Source organism: Dichotomopilus funicola (assembly GCF_033296635.1).
Source record: "Dichotomopilus funicola strain CBS 141.50 unplaced genomic scaffold C8A04scaffold_43, whole genome shotgun sequence".
Lineage (NCBI taxonomy): Eukaryota > Fungi > Ascomycota > Sordariomycetes > Sordariales > Chaetomiaceae > Dichotomopilus > Dichotomopilus funicola.
The window spans coordinates 133,074-148,933 of NW_026944064.1; the positions used below are offsets into that span (position 1 = coordinate 133,074).

The following is a 15,860-nucleotide window of genomic DNA, read 5'->3' on the forward strand; positions in this document are numbered from 1 at the left end:
AGTTCACATGTCAGGTTTTGCTATTTCCCTGATGTTTGTCTTTCTTTATCATTAATGGCATAATAATCCCTAGAATCACGATTGACATGTCCTACTCGGGTTATCGAACATCAACTGTCGCTCTCCTGACAGCTCGTCGTGATGCTACTGCAGGCAGAGGACGTCATTGTCAGGAATCCGAGATTCCAGACTCGTCGATGGCGTCACAGGCCCCCACGACTCCGACATCTCACACAACTCGACACACACTCACACACCCAGCCCTCTCGGGAGAGTGGAGGGGCATCAGCGGAGCCAGGAGACCCCGTTGATTTTCTCCGGTGGCCAACCAGGGGCGAGATCGCGCGTGCGACGTTCCAGGGAAAGCTTGTTACAGGTGCGAGCGAAAGAACGTAAAAGAAAAAAATATAAAAATAAAAATAAAAAATCGGAAAAAAGATGGGTCCCGGCACTCACCGGCACAACTTACCAGCCAAGCAAGCCAAGCAAGCCGCCGTAACACCAGCACACCACCAGCACACCACTAGCACCGGGCGTTGCGGGCCAAGGCGGCGGAATGCACGGAGGGACTCGGGAGATGTGCCAGGGCATGACTCGGGTCCCTGGCGATCCGAGCTCGAATAAGCTCCGGCATGTGGACCGGGATGTGGACCGAAAAGCTCCAGAAAACCGGGACTGATACCCGTCCGGACCCAGTATAACTCCGTATCGACCAAGCAGAATCCGGTATCAACCTGCGAACAACCCAGTAGCAACCCTGTGCGAGGCTTTTTTTTTTTTTTTTTTTTGGGTTTTTTTCTCTTTTCCTATGGGTTTCTTTGGCCGCACTTCATGCAGGGAGCGTGGCAGCTCAATCCACTCAGCCCACTGAAGCTGACCCCCACCAACCCACCAAGGTAAAACTGACCGTCTTGCCGTCTATTGACGTTCCGACAAAAAAAGCCCGCAAATTCCCGGTGATGGCGCCAGATCAGTGACAAAAGAAGAGGTCGGTTCCGGAGGACGACGTCATATTGTGGATCGGGGATGTTCAGGCACTCCGTTGTCTTAGTGGTCCGTTCGCTTGTACGGATCCGGTACATCTCGCAGTAGCACAGAACGTGCGACCCAGTCGTTTACTATTAGTGTACTTGCACGGCTGGACGGCAAGACGGGAGTGCCGAAAATCCAAAAATGAGGCCAAAAAGAGGAAAATTCAGATCTTCTAAAAACAGGACCAAGGCAAAAAATGTTTGTCATACCCGCGGTAAACTGATCCAAGTAGAAAACATCGGTGAAAATAAAACGGGACAGCTGTGGTTAATTATCTGCTCTTGTCTCCATCAGCCAAACACTGAAAGTGAAAGTGGACTCAGGGGCTTCCATATCCACAACTCATCCACATCCGATATCTGACGTAGTCGAGTGCTAGCACTGAGCAGACAGAGCTCACCTCAGCTACTCCCTGTCTAATACACCGTCGACAACACCAAGCTTTGTGTCCTAGATACTGATACTGAAACCATCTCATCATCTCCATCATATTGTTCAAAAACAGAAGAGGAAAAGAGAAGAACCAAAAGAAAAGAAAAAGAGAATAGCAGACACCATGGCCTCCAAAACCTACACCCTCAACAACGGCGTGACCATCCCCGCCATCGGCTTCGGCACCTTCGCCAACGAAGGTGCCAAAGGCGAGACCTACGCCGCCGTAACCAAAGCCCTCGACGTCGGCTACCGCCACCTCGACTGCGCCTGGTTCTACCAAAACGAAGACGAAGTTGGCGACGCCCTGTCCGACTTCCTCGCCCGCACCCCTTCCCTCACCCGCAAAGACATCTTCCTCTGCACCAAAGTCTGGAACCACCTACACGCGCCCGAAGATGTAGCATGGTCCCTCGCCAACTCCCTCACCAAGCTCAAAACAGACTACATCGACCTCTTCCTAGTCCACTGGCCCATCGCAGCGGAAAAGGTCCCCAACGACCCCTCCCACTCCGTCCAACTCGGCCCCGACGGGAAATACATCATCAACCACCCGCTCACCACCAACCCGGAGCCAACCTGGCGCGCGATGGAACACGCCATCGACACCGGCAAAGCCCGCGCCATCGGCGTCTCCAACTGGACGATCCCAGGCCTGGAACAACTCCTCTCCTTCGCCCGCATCCCCCCGGCCGTCAACCAAATCGAAATCCACCCCTTCCTCCCCAACGAAGAGCTCGTCCAGTTCTGCTTCGCCCACAACATCCTTCCCGCAGCTTACTCCCCTCTCGGCAGCCAAAACCAAGTACCCTCAACAGGGGAAACCGTCCGGGAGAACGCGACCCTCAAGCAAGTCGCAGAGCGCAGCGGGCACAATCTAGCACAGGTGCTGTTGGCGTGGGGATTGCGCAGGGGGTATGTGGTGTTGCCGAAGAGCTCGACGCCGAGTCGGATTGAGAGTAATTTCCAGGTGCCGGAGTTGTCGGATGAGGACTTTGAGGCGGTGCAGGCGGTGGCGAAGGGGAGACATGTGCGGTTTGTGAATATGAAGGATACGTTTGGGTATGATGTGTGGCCGGAGGAAAGTCAGTAGGGTTGGGATGGGAAACAATGGTAGACAGTAGGTGAGCAGGGATAGATAAAAGGGAAATGGGACTCGTATGGTGATATTATAGTTTCCAGTCAACAGGAGTTTACGATCGAGTATCGTGTCTACCATGCCTGAGCTATCCTGTCGTTTTCGGCTATTTTGTGTGTTGAGCTCCTGAAGAAATGGGATGGATGTGACGGATGCACGGGGGTAACCCGATTGACTCATGAAACCTCTTGCTTCGGTAATCACACGAAAAGAAACACACGGCAGGAGACTCAAGATAAAATAATATTAGCAAGATTGTATTAGCTACTCGCCAGCTGCAAGCCTACATGGAAGTACGTGTAAACAACCGACAAAAGATCCCAACGTGAAGAGGTCTCAGTATTACTCCCAAACATCGGCCTAAACCGCTCCTCACCGAACGACTAACATAGAGGTATTCTTTCGACCAATACATGGCCCAATCCTAGAAATCCTCAGATCCAACGTCCAAACCCTCACGACCTAGCCAACACCATCTAACTGCGGCCGTTGTGCTCCTCAATTGCGGTCACTATTAACCCAAGATAGGTACATGCAATCTGACCGATGTTCACATCAATCGCGTCGCGAGCTGTACAGCTGAGTAGTATCATGATCTGCCGGCGTGTAAGTACACATGGTCCTCTTCCAACGCGACGGAGCCGCTGGTTTGGGAGGACGAGAGGGTCGAGACTTGGTTTTTGAAAGTGGTGGCCGGGAGGGACCCGCGCTAGAAGTCTTCGTGCCTTCTATCGTCGTCGAAAATGTCTCGTCCTCTCCCATATGAATCAGGTACGCCATGCGAGCATACTCCTCTGCCGGCGTCACGAGCTCCGGTGCGGTCTCTTGGTACGCTCTTCGGAGAGAAAGCCAACAAGACATCGCATCAGCCCCGTCAACCGACAGCAGGCCCCACCGTTTAACGCGAAGTGTTCCGCGCTCCCCTCCCTCGATCACGAAGCCAAGAGATCGCAAACACCACAGGAGAAGCTGCACCGCACGATGTGTTGTCATGACCTTAGGGTGTATGGGTCTGTTCAACCCCATCCGTACGAAATCGAACAGCAAGTTGGCCAACCATCTCCGCGGCACTTCTACCGCCGACTGCGCAAACGTTTGTTCCAGCTCGCGCACGCCGCTCTCCACCCGCCTCAGTACCCGGTCCCACGAAACCGTGGTCCGTACTACCTCGTCCATCTGACCCTGGATCATCGAAGACAACTCCGTGAGCAACGCGTTTCGCTTCGTGCGCACATCACTGCCTATCTCCTTCGCCTCGGTGCACATTGCACAGCCACACTCAAAACCCCAGGTCTCAAACGGGCTCTGCTGGCTGACTTCGCTAATCTGCGACGGCAGGACGTACCATGTGGTGATTTCTGTGCCGGCAGGTAGGTCTTGTGCGGCGCGGAAAATGATAAAGTCCCCGATAAACGCGCGGTGAGCGTTGTATGCGCAAGAGTGATTTACGTGTGAGGCAAAAGTCCATACTCCGCTAGCGTCGGTTTGAAACTCGGGTTTGGACTCAGTTCTAAAAACATGATTGTGACTGGAGCGAGGCACGGCGAAGGAGTTGAAGCGCACGATGTGACGGATCTGGAAACTAGGTTACCTTAGTCAGCCCAATACTTGAGACGGTGGGAACTGTGGTGCACAAAGGAAGCAAACACACCTGTCGATGACCGGCTGGCCGTCGACAAGTCCATTACTAAGACGAGACGGGTAGAGGCCATGATACAAATCGACGACTTTCGGAATGCAGGACGGGCTTGCCTGCATCTTCCGGATGATCGCATTGCATTCTGCCACCGTCTTGCCGTGGAAGTTGAAACCCGCTGGGTCCGTGTCCACTTCCATTTTTATTTTTGTGCGTTTACCAAGGCCTTCATCACCCCAAGAGGTGGCAAATGCCTTCTCACAAAAGAGTAGCTCTCCCAATTTGACTGGCTTTGTGGTAAAGACGCCACGGCCGCGAGAGCCTGCGTCTTGGATCCGGACGGGGCCGATATAGGTTGCATGGCCCAGTTCCGGTGTCTGGCGTTTCCTTGCCTCGGCCTGCATATCTAGGAAGGGGTAGGTGCCATACGTCTGTTCAGTAACTCTGGCTATGGCGCGGTGTAGCAAGGCTTTAGCAGTCGTATGGTAAGGGGAATCGCGGCATAACGCCGCCAGTACGTCGTAGCACGCTTGGTATCTCTGGAGCGCGTAGAGTACCTCGGCCTGGCGAAACCGCGCTTTCTCAGCCAGATGGCGGAACGCTGTCCCAGTATTCACCGCGATCTCCGCATCGGAGAGCGCGGCTTCGTATTGTTCGGACTCGTGGAACGCCTGGGACCGGCCAATCCTAGCAATGCATTCTTCTTCCAAAGTCGGGGAACAGGCTAACGACCGGGTGTAGCTGTACTAGGGAACGGTGGCGGTTAGATCTCGATCCCCTTACAACTTTCAATTCATGAGGTTAACTTACCACTTGATGGCGGACCGATATCGGGATGCGTCGCGATGCTTGTCGCCGTGCACCCTCCAAGTCTGGGCGGTGTCGCCGTGACCAACCTTTGTTCTCCACACGGCGGGCATCCGTTCGTCGTGGTCGAGGACAAAAACGACGTCCGATACGTGATCTACACGGAGCAGGTACTTGCCGTCCGCCGTGCCCTTTAGATACGGTTCCTTTAAGAGCATGACAGTACCCTTGTCGACGAGGGGGTCTCGGTCGTCCCTATGTTGCCGCCAGAGCTGGACCATCAGCACGTCGCCCATTTCATCTTCTACGATTGCTGAAATTCCCGTCATCGAATTTTGGGGCGTCAATGACCGCACGACCAGGTAGGTCCCTCGATGGTGAGTATCTAGTCGTAGGTCATCAATCACTGTCTTCTTGAGTTCGGCGAGCGGCTTTACGCATGGCGGATATGCCCGGGGTAGCCGTAAAACACACTCAGGCGCCTGGTTGGGATACATTCCCTGCAATTTTTGGAGGGCAGCCAGCTGTTTATTGAATCCCGAGAGCCATGTTTCCCGGGCGTATTTTGATGGGCGTAGTTCCAGGGAGGGACGATCATGGCGCAGCGGTGATTCAAGCGCCTCCTTAAAGGCGTCGTGAGATCCCCTCGCTTTTGGGTAAACGGAGTATTGCCTCAAACCTGGATTAACATGCTGCCATTTTCGTCTGTGTGAGCCCGGCCCTGATGGCTCATAATTTGATCACTAGAACTGAGAGAGTCGCGTTTTTTTCTGACGCACCTTCGAAAGCAGCCAGGCAACCCGTGAGCGACTCATGCGTGGCATTGAGTGCCTCGCAAGATCGTAATTATGCGGCGTCTGGTTTGCTACTTTGGTCAACAACCACCAAAAGAATCGATGGAATAAAGATCAGTCGTTGTTGCCTTGTTTTGAACTTCGGTTGATGGTCCGCCTCGCTGGTCCCGGTCCTGGGACAGCAGTTACTATGGGTTCGCGCTTGGTTGTGGATTTGACGATGGATAGAATGCGGACAGGAAAGGGCGTTTGGTCAACAGCCAGCTTCGTCGGCCAATGAGTTTCGTGCAGCATGTTTGCAACCCAGCCCACCTGCAAAACAAGAAACCTGGAACGCGTAAAATTATCTAGGAAGGCGTGACGGAGGCCTCGTGGCCAGGCTTACGGGCTGTCTTTCGGTTGCTCGCCTGGAGAGCCACGGGAAGGTGCCTGGGATGATTGGGTAAGGTGAGCTTATAGTTCCTACACTAAGTAATTAATACAAACGGGAAAGGACAGGCAAGTTCCAGTTTGTGCAGTTTATGCAGAACCACTGCATAATTATCTAGGTACCGCCAGGAACGAACCCGCATCGTAATACTCTAGGCCCAAGCTTAAGACAAAATTCATCGTCCCTCCTTACCCTTCTCATGGTGTTTAGCAGAACTTGAAGTCAAGTAATTAGTTAATTCGTAAAGAATCAACCCGTTCATTTCTCAGATTCACTTTTGTCCTCCTTCAATCCCTAATCCAACTCATCCACGCCCACCAGCCCCCGAATCACCTCCCCCAACTCCGTCTTCCCATACTTCGTCTCCCCCTTGGTCGGCTCCGGATCCAGGGCCAGAATCCCACCCTCCAAAAAGCTCCGGTTCATCTCAGCAAACAACTTGGCTACGCTGGGCGGAAACACCGCGGCGTAGAACGCATCCAGGCCGTCCTTTTCCACGGGGCGGACCTCGATCTCTTTGCCTGTGGCCTGGGCGATGGCCTGTTGCACGTCGACAGTGGTGTACTCACGCGGGCCACGGAGCTCGTAGATGATTGGGCTGGGGGAGGAGGAAGGGGGGGTGAGGAGTTCGTCGGCGCAGGTGAGGCCGATGTCTTTGATTGCGACCTATGGTTGGTAGTGGATTAGTTTAATCCCCGCGCTAGCTTGATCTCTAATCCCAACTGAGGATGCGAAGAATAGAATTCCAGGAGAACATACCATAGGCAGCGGGAAGTCGAGCGGAGTCAGAGTAGAGAAGAAGAAGCCCGCCGGCAGCGTCTCGAGAGCAGTCGCCCAGTTCTCCATGAAGTAGGTGCATCGCACAAAGGCAACCTCGGGCGCAGCGTCGGCCAGGGCGACTTCGGCCGCGTGGTTGCTGAGGATCTCACCCTGAAGCCCATGTCAGCCTTATCCCAGCAGTCGTCTCTCAAGTAGATAAATATCGAATACTCACCGTCCCACTCCCATACTGAGCCCCAACACTCGACAACAACACCACCTTCCGCACCCCCGCCTTGCGTACCGCCGTCTTCACATTCTCCGACACCACCCGCGCATGCGCAACAATGTCCCTCCCTTCCTGATACAACGGCGGCGTGATGTTGAAGACAGCGTCCGACCCGGCAAAGTCGAGAGTCTCCAAATCCTCGACGTCGCCCCGGACAGCTTCGAAGCGCGGGTGCTGCGCAGCCAGCTCGGCGGGGACCTTGGACAGGTTGCGGTAGTAGCCACGGATGGTCGGTTGGCGGGGGTCGGCGAGGAGGGCGCGGATGGTGGCGAGGCCTGTTTTGGGGGAGGCGGGGACGACGGTGATGTGCATTTTGAGCGGTGTTGGGAGTGATAAGTGGTTAAGTGTTGGTTTGGTTGATGGTTTGTACTTTGTGGTCAAGATGGATGATAATGTGAGGAGTTGTGGTGAAGAGTCGAGTCGATCATGTTGTCATTGTGCGCGACAAGGCGCGGTTTATATCCCCGTTGAGCATCTCGACATGTTGATCCCTTTGCCCCTCCTCGCTCTGCCCTCCAGTGATGAACATTGACACACGCCAAGCGCGAGACTGACGACTTCCTCCTTGTTGCCGTCGTTCGAGGCGTCCTCGCTTGGAATTGTGGTGTTGAGCCAAGGTTCGATATTTTCTAAGTTCAGCAGGAATGCGTTGGCGGACAGGAGTGAAAAAGGACAGTTGAGTAATCAGGAGAGTGTGTTTTGGAGACGGCAGCCACATTCGTATGTTCGACGGAAGTCCGAAAAGGGAAACGCAGCGAAGCCAAGAAATGGATGACGCTTTCAAGTGCGTCAGGCCGTCAGACGGAACAATTGGAGAACACCACAAGCACACAAGCGATTAATAATCTTGAAGCTCTCCTCGAACTCTCGAAATGTACTTGTTCCCTAATTCCCTATACCCTACGAATGAAAAAAAAACTCCTCCAAACCAGAATCGAATCAAAAAGTCATCATCATTGGCGTCGTCTGTTCGTCACGTCCGTCATGTTCGTCGCGTTCGTAACCCGTTATGATCCTCTTGGCAACCCAAGCCACGCTGCCACACCACAATCAACCCGAAAGCCCCCTTGATGTAAACCCAACGCCCCAACCTTCACTCCGACCTAACTTGCATGATATTCATCGACCAAGTAGGCGGCAGTAACCGACGTCTCTGTCTCCCAGGCCCGTATCGTTCCACACAGTCCGGGCACCTCCCTCTCTTTGCCGTCATGCCTAATTGGAAATTATTCCTCGGTGTGTCGCACTCTCCTCGTGCTTTGCACGCGACAATGTAGGGCAGCTGTTCGACTTCGTGGAAACAGCTGTATCGGATGCGGGGGTACATTTGTTGGCACATGACGCATCAATTTTTTGTTGGTTTTTTGGTTTCTTTCCGTCCAAAACTCGGGGGTATCAAGATCGTAATCGGGCCAGAAAAGTTGCAAACAGCGGTAAAATAGTAATATTGAAAATGAACGGTGAATGTAAAATGTTGGCGACTCTAGGTATTTATGCCGAAAGGAGCGTGGGAAGTTGGATGCTAGTAATTATGACGAGCAGAATATGTTTGACAGTTTGGAATATCTGACAGCACAGCAACGTTAGACCGACGACATATTTAACAATTTTCAACACACCTGAAATAAAAAGGCACACCCACCCCGCTTGTTCCAGGTCAGCTGCGTCGCTGAGGTGTGCATGGGAAATTGTCCCCAGCTCGCCTTGGCCGGGTGACTTGGCCCAAAACAACCAGTCAACCACACCCCAATCGACACCATTGGCCGCAGCGCAGGCAACTTCCTGTGATGGCCCCGCAGTAAGGCGTTGCTCGTCGTCCGAATGTGTCGGTGAGCACAGCCCAGGCAGGTTTTGATTTTTTGTTTCAGATGCCTTGTTTATTCTGTTCCTGAATACGGAGGATAAAATGATTTTTTTGAAACGAAACAAGAAACATGTAAGTGGTGACGCTCGGGTGTTTTTAGGATCGCATATGGCAACGTTCACAAGCCTAAGACGGAGCTCAACTCCGAAGGAACTCCCGCATGCAATGGTTGACAACCCAAGTCCATCCAAGTGTCGATGTCTTCGTCCTTCCATGCCATAATTAGCTATGAGTGAGGATCTACAGACTTGAACCTCGATCCACCGTCTAGAACTCAAGAATATAACCTTTAATAACCCAAAGGAAAACGAGTAAGAAGAAGGATCCCTGGGGTAACAGTAAAATATAGTTAAAAACAAAAAGAAGATGAAATTTAGATTATAAAACACGAACCCCCTTCGCCGAGCTCAACGCCGTCACACCGCCAGGGCACTAGTTCTCAACACCAAGCACAAGTTGTATAATCACCAACAACCCAGACTCAGCTCCCACCAAGATCAGAACAAGCAGCCATGCCCACACAACTACGTAAACATTACGCCTTCACATCATATATCAGGACCACATGTGTAGTTTTAATGATTTTCTTCTCTGTTCCCCTAAATTGACCACCCAAAAATATCCCACAAATGACTGTTATATACATCCTTCCCTCATCCATCACTAACATATATCCAATACCCGGTACTAACACAAGTCCTGGCAACTTCCAAACCACGAGGCCTGCCCCAAACCTGCCACAGAAATCATACATCTTAGCTTCCCAGCACACCACCAGATCGGGTAGCCCTGCATCTGGTTGATGGCCATCTCAACAACCCACCACACCAGCAAATAACCTTGCATTTGGTTAATCGCCATCTCAGCTGCCCACCACACCACCCAACGCTGCTGCATAGGATTGAAGGTAGCCGCGAAGCCGAACCAGTCCATTGTCGGCCACACCAGCCCGGGATAAGGCGCGTTGCTGGTCTGACTCACCACCGGACTGGACGGCCGAAAATCAAGATAATAACTTGACAACCTCCGGGGCAGCAGACACCAGTCAAGACCATGCAGCCCCGCCAGGGCCCAGGATCGTCGTTGACCGACGCGGATTGAACCCAACAGGGCTGACGGCCACGAGACTGTCCAGCCGGCAAGAAGCTGCAAACTTCTTGCGCGACGACCGGACAGTCCCATGCATCGGTCATGATCTTTGCTGGAGTCTGCTGACCCGGAGGTTGCCAAGTTATTCTTTGACGATTATTCTTGTTTCTTTGTACTGTTGATTCGAAAGAATTAGCACGAGGTAACAAAAGGTGAAGTAATTGAGTGATAAGGGAGGACCGAGAGAATGAGGTTAATGACAACGGAGGTGATGAATAAACATACCAGTACCAAACAAGCCGGCCAGTCAGGGCAGGAATAACCCCGGCGCGGGCGCACGCGACAGTGACTCTACAAAAGTCTTGGAAAACAGAAAAGTCAGTTAGCACACTCCCGCAAGAACTTGAAAGAATCAAGAAATTCCAGAGCAAGGAAGGCGAAACAAAGAGAAATGCCTGGGTTAGGAGCGCAAGGAAGGAAGAAGGAAACCGCAAAGAAAGCAACAGGAATAAAAAAACAAAGAAAATCAAAACGAACCACGCATCACCAATTCCGAGACAATGGCATTATACCATTGCTCCTCCGCACTGCCTCGCTCGGCCCAGAACGCTTTCCACCAAGCCTCTGCGTACAGAGGACCCCATCCAACGCCGCCTGCGCGGACATGGCGGTTGACCAGGTAGCTAACCTGAATGTCAAACGGCACTAACCAGGTTCTCTCTGTGATGGGATCGCAAATGATTAGAGGGATTTGGGGGTTGGGGAGAGTGCGACGATGGAAGATTTGGGGGGAGCAGAGGGGAGGGTATGGGAATGATGATTGATTAACTTACGGCTAGCGTAGTCGAGCGCCTCGCGGTGCCTGTTGCGATGGGGATGAACTGGTTAGCTTTTCTAAATAGGGCGAGATGGGAAGATGTTCCGCGGCAGGAAAAGGAACCGCAGCGATTGCTCCAGCCGATGGGCAGACAGTACGCGTCAGTGAACGGGAAAGAAAGTAGAGGGATGAAAGGTGACCAAAGTAATTAAAGAAGGACTTACGCCATTTTGTGTTTAATGTTTTTTGTTTGGTTCTGAGAGTAAGTTTATACGTTATGCATGGTGATCGATGGTAGCGATGTGCAATTTGCCGAAAGAAAAAAGAAAAGTGCGAGAGAGAAAATGGACGAGGACGAAAGAATGTATAGTCCCTCCAGGGCTGCGCATCTGCCAGTTCCGCGCGGCAAGCCCCACAGCTAGATAGAAAGGCGGTGTTGATTTCAGAAGATGGACGGCAAGAAGGGAGTGAAAATTTTCGAACGAGTAGAGGGTAGTATGGCCGTGCCTGGCAGGCTGGTTGAACAAGTGGGTGGGGGGTCGTCTTGACCACCGCGTCTACCTATCATCGTGCTTCCTGCGGTGGAGAGCTGTGCTCTACGGTTCTACGGTTAGGGGAGCCCTATATAATGAGTTGGTGGCTCAGTGTTGCTGTACTCTCGCTTCGACCTTATCATGACTATTTATTTAGTTCCCAGTAGCAAGCTTTGCTCTCTTTGTTGTCTGTAAATGGATTCTGAGAGCGCTACAGTCAATCTGGCAAGCAAGCAAGCTCCCCCCAGGGCTCGCTCTGCCGTTGGGGTTGCGCATACACCGGCCCTCCCTCAGCTAGGGGCGCTTTCCATCGCCTTAAATAGACCAAGAAGCAAGCTGCTTTATTGTTTAGGGAGTATAACCACTCCTAGTTATCCTCCAGCAACAGGGAGAGACCGTCGTGGAGCTATCCTGATCGACACCGTCGTCAAACCACATTCGCGAATGCTATTCAGATGAGGAAAGCAACAACAGAGAAGTCACATCCATCAAGTGTATTTACAACTCCGAAGAAGGGCTAACAATCATCCCACAGAGTCATGTTTGAGCACAGTCGCGTCAGTCGAGCGACATCCGACACAAAGGCCTTTCGGTGATGTGGTCATGTCCTAAAGCAAACAACTATCAACGAGCACAATAAATCTACAACCCTTGTTTGCCACAATACATTTAGCGAATATTTCCTGGCATCAAACTCCAGTGTCGTGTTAACCCCTGTTGTTGACGCATTCAGGGGTATTTACATTTCCGTGATCGGCGGGCCGATACTGTGCTCCGGTGATGATCCCGGCACCGCAACGTTTGAGCAATCACAAGAGATTAAGAAGCTTGGTTTTTAGTACAAATTAGTCGACAATGCGGCTGTGTCCGAACAAATAGGATCAACTTGTTAAGATTCTCGGAACTGTGAAGGCCGCGGAATACGAGCAAGCAAGGCATAAACTGGCAAGCGGACCGGCCGCTACGATCAGTCAAGAACAAGAAGCTATAGAAGGACGGGGAACAGCAGAACTAGAAAAATATCAGAACACCAGTATCGAGTCCGAAGGTCTAGGTACAATTGGAGGCAGGGTCAAAGGCTAGAGGCATGGATCTCCGTGCAGGTCAAACAAGGGCGAACATCCTGTCGCCCAAGGTTTCTGGATGTACGCTAGGGAAGTTCAACAGTATTTATAAGCGAAATGGACCTGGGCAGATAAGAAATCAAACAATAATAACAACAACAACGCCATGCTGTGTGGTATATATGCTGCTCAAGTACATTGGCCCGGATACGGGGCGTATGCTTTCCGACACCTAGCGGGAAGGCCGAACCGACAAGACCAAGCAACAGACGTCATTCCGAGGCCTGGCACGACTGATCCTCTCCTTGGCCCGCGTCCCGCAGCCTCGGATAGGTTCGTTTCGGTTCAACGCCGACAGCACGGTGACGCTGACGAACCGACCGCTGCCCTGTTGCGTCCCCATCCTAGAGAACGGCGGCGCTCCGAGGACAATACCCCGCGACGAAATGTAAGGCCGTACTGAACCGTTCATAGCGGATATGCTCGCCCTGCACGACGGCAGCTTCCTCGCCCACCGGGACGCCGTCTTCGACGCCGCCGACTGTCGTGGCCAGATGGCCGCTAGGGCGTTGCTGAGGACGGTCTCGCATTTTTACATTTCCCCGGAGCGCCGGGCCGGGCCCTTTCATGTTCAAATGACCGACGTCCACGCAAGCAACATCTTGGTCGACGACGACTGGAACATCACCTGCCTGATTGATCTGGAGTGGATCTGTTCGCTACCCGCAGATATGATTTCCGTACCTTACTGGCTCACGGGACGCGGCATCGACGAGCTTGTGGGGACGATCTTGCCCAGTTCGACCAGGTCCGCCAGGCGTTCATGGAGGTTTTAGAGGACGGGGAGGGCGTGATGGCCGAGGGTAGTAAGCCAGTGCTGGCGCGTATCAGGAACGAGAGTTGGGAGTCTGGAGCCGTGTGGTTCTGGCACTGCCTGACATCGGTGGATGCCACTTTCGATCTCGTAGCAGATCATGTTTCTCCTAGGTATTGTCCCTTTTCTTACAAGGTGGAGGAAGTTCTGTCCGAAGATTGCTGCCAAGGGTCCGCCGCTGCCATTGAACGCAAGGTTGTCGACAACGAAAAGTATGAGAGAGAATTAGGGTCCTTGTTTCAAACGGGCGATTCGATTCGACAAACAGGTAAAGAACTCTCTTACCTTCCTCGTGACGATAATTTGAGTACCGGGAAGGTCGAGGGCATCCACATGCTCCGGCTTAACAAATGCACGTAAGTGTTTATATCATATCGAGACGACGTCATCGCAACATGGGCCCCCAGGTCTTACCCTTGTCTGGACCGCTCGCTGCCCTACGCTCTCCTAGAAACAAGACAGGGTTGGGTCTCGCGTTCGTTGTTTACTTTCATGCGTGTGGGTGCTTATCAAAACGTCTGTGGTATCTTGATGGGCTCGGGGTCGCGTGATTATCAAGCGTGTTGTACAACGACCGCGTACATACCACACGGAGACAGTAATACTCAGAACCTGAGGGGTATTGACCTGCTGGAAGTGCACCACGAGCCGTGGTTTTGCTCGGTAATTACGTGTATCAAGTATTTCACGGGCAACAAGGGCAAAATCAGGCACCGACTCCACCCAATGCCAAATCGGGGTGTTTGCCTGGCCACCACGAACGACTTCTTCGAACCTTTCTCTTCACCCGTCGTCCGACCGGCTCTGTGAACCCATTACATTACCTACTAACTTCCTTTTTTTCCGCCACGAGATCCAGGCTTCCAACGTAGGAAGCCTTCGCGATGGGGCAAGCTTTCAGAATGGTAGCCCCGCGGGCAAAGCTATCATTCGATTACGGCTACAAACTGGGCGAGATGCTTTTCGATCGCTCACCCGAGCAACTCGTCCCTCTCCTCGCTATCCCCATTCGACCTCCCAATTCCATCTCCGAAACCCCCCCACAGGCCCCATCTGAGCCATCTGCACCTAGTCAACAGCATCTAAGCGAGAGTCTTGGTACTAATATCACCCGCCACAAGGCCGCCGGCGACTCAAAGCGCAAAGTTGATGACGATGAACAACTGGCAGCCATCTCACCACAACAACACAAGCGGGCAAAAGCCGAGGACGACAACCACGACCATGAGCACGACCTCACGCCGGAGATTGTCACCACCCGTGCCACTGCCACATTTTGCGGACTTCCCACGGAACTCCATCGGTTGGTCTTCTCTCACATCAAGCCCATTCCAGATCTCATCTGCCTGGGCCTTACGAACCGGTACTTCTGGGCGATCGGGCGGGAATTTGTTCACGACTATTACACGTCCTTCTTCGGGACGTGGGCGGGACAGAACATTGTGTGCGTGGGAGAAGACGTCAAACCGGGCTCCTACCCCCCTGGTCTGTTCTCAGCGGAGGAGGTAGAGGAATTTCGTGAACGGAAAACCATTATACCGTTCGACGGAGACCATTGGTTTGAAGGCGAAGAGGATGTCGGCGATGTCACCTTTTTCAAGGTCCCGTTCACCCTGTATCACACCAGCTTTCCTGGGATCTCCAAGATGCAAGGGGAGCACGACCTGGTATCCCAGTCAAGAGAAATCTATTACGAGTGCAACGACAGGATAGAGGGGTACGACAAACCGAGGGAAATTGGGTTCTCGCTGGCCCGTCCCGAGATTTTCGTCAAACAGGCGACCTACTTCCCCGAAGACCAGCCATGGATCCTTCGGAACCTGACGACGAAAGAGTTTGTCCGCGCCGAAGCCATTGCCCTGAAACCAGAATACATCCACGGCCCTCACATCGATGTGTTGGGTTTTGGCCAAATTGTCATGTCACGCGTCGGCTGGTCAACATCAAACTCTGTCTCTATGAAAAACCCGGACAACATCATGACCAGGGGTGTGTGGGCTGGCCACCGCTTCGATATCACCACGGTGGCTAGACACGAGGACGAGACGCGGGCAGAGGAGTGGAAAGATGCGAGCGAGGAGGTTGCGGAGGCGACGTTTGGGATCTGGGAGTCTGAATTCGGGCCAGATTGGCGTGAGACGTTTTGCCGGAACTGGAATTGGCCGGCCGGGGCTCGGTGATATTTGACACGCGTGTCAAGTGATGTTCGATATTAATGAATACGAGTGTCTGATAATCAGAAGCGTCTGGTGGATTTCCGTGAACCTCGTCCCAATGTCCCCGGACTTTCTCTCTGTCTTAT

At 52.7% G+C, this 15,860-nt stretch overlaps 5 protein-coding genes across 5 annotated transcripts; 3 read left to right on the forward strand and 2 right to left on the reverse strand.

Moving 5' to 3' along the window:
- Positions 1-1,588: 1,588 nt before the first annotated feature.
- Positions 1,589-2,557, forward strand: C8A04DRAFT_13122 (NADP-dependent oxidoreductase domain-containing protein; the record flags this gene model as incomplete). The annotated part of the gene is made up of 1 exon (XM_062777593.1): positions 1,589-2,557. The coding sequence occupies one exon, from the start codon at positions 1,589-1,591 to the stop codon at positions 2,555-2,557; it is 969 nt and encodes a 322-aa protein (XP_062635922.1).
- Positions 2,558-3,157: 600 nt separating this feature from the next.
- C8A04DRAFT_29829 (uncharacterized protein) lies at positions 3,158-5,341 on the reverse strand (the record flags this gene model as incomplete). The annotated part of the gene is made up of 3 exons (XM_062781144.1): positions 3,158-4,184; positions 4,254-4,979; positions 5,049-5,341. The coding sequence occupies 3 exons, from the start codon at positions 5,339-5,341 to the stop codon at positions 3,158-3,160; spliced, it is 2,046 nt and encodes a 681-aa protein (XP_062635923.1).
- A 1,222-nt stretch (positions 5,342-6,563) lies between these two features.
- On the reverse strand, positions 6,564-7,629 carry C8A04DRAFT_38204 (uncharacterized protein; the record flags this gene model as incomplete). Its single annotated transcript, XM_062784156.1, has 3 exons — positions 6,564-6,935; positions 7,029-7,199; positions 7,264-7,629. The coding sequence occupies 3 exons, from the start codon at positions 7,627-7,629 to the stop codon at positions 6,564-6,566; spliced, it is 909 nt and encodes a 302-aa protein (XP_062635924.1).
- A 5,534-nt stretch (positions 7,630-13,163) lies between these two features.
- Positions 13,164-13,520, forward strand: C8A04DRAFT_29831 (uncharacterized protein; the record flags this gene model as incomplete). The annotated part of the gene is made up of 1 exon (XM_062781145.1): positions 13,164-13,520. The coding sequence occupies one exon, from the start codon at positions 13,164-13,166 to the stop codon at positions 13,518-13,520; it is 357 nt and encodes a 118-aa protein (XP_062635925.1).
- Positions 13,521-14,460: 940 nt separating this feature from the next.
- On the forward strand, positions 14,461-15,738 carry C8A04DRAFT_29832 (uncharacterized protein; the record flags this gene model as incomplete). The annotated part of the gene is made up of 1 exon (XM_062781146.1): positions 14,461-15,738. The coding sequence occupies one exon, from the start codon at positions 14,461-14,463 to the stop codon at positions 15,736-15,738; it is 1,278 nt and encodes a 425-aa protein (XP_062635926.1).
- Positions 15,739-15,860: the final 122 nt, after the last annotated feature.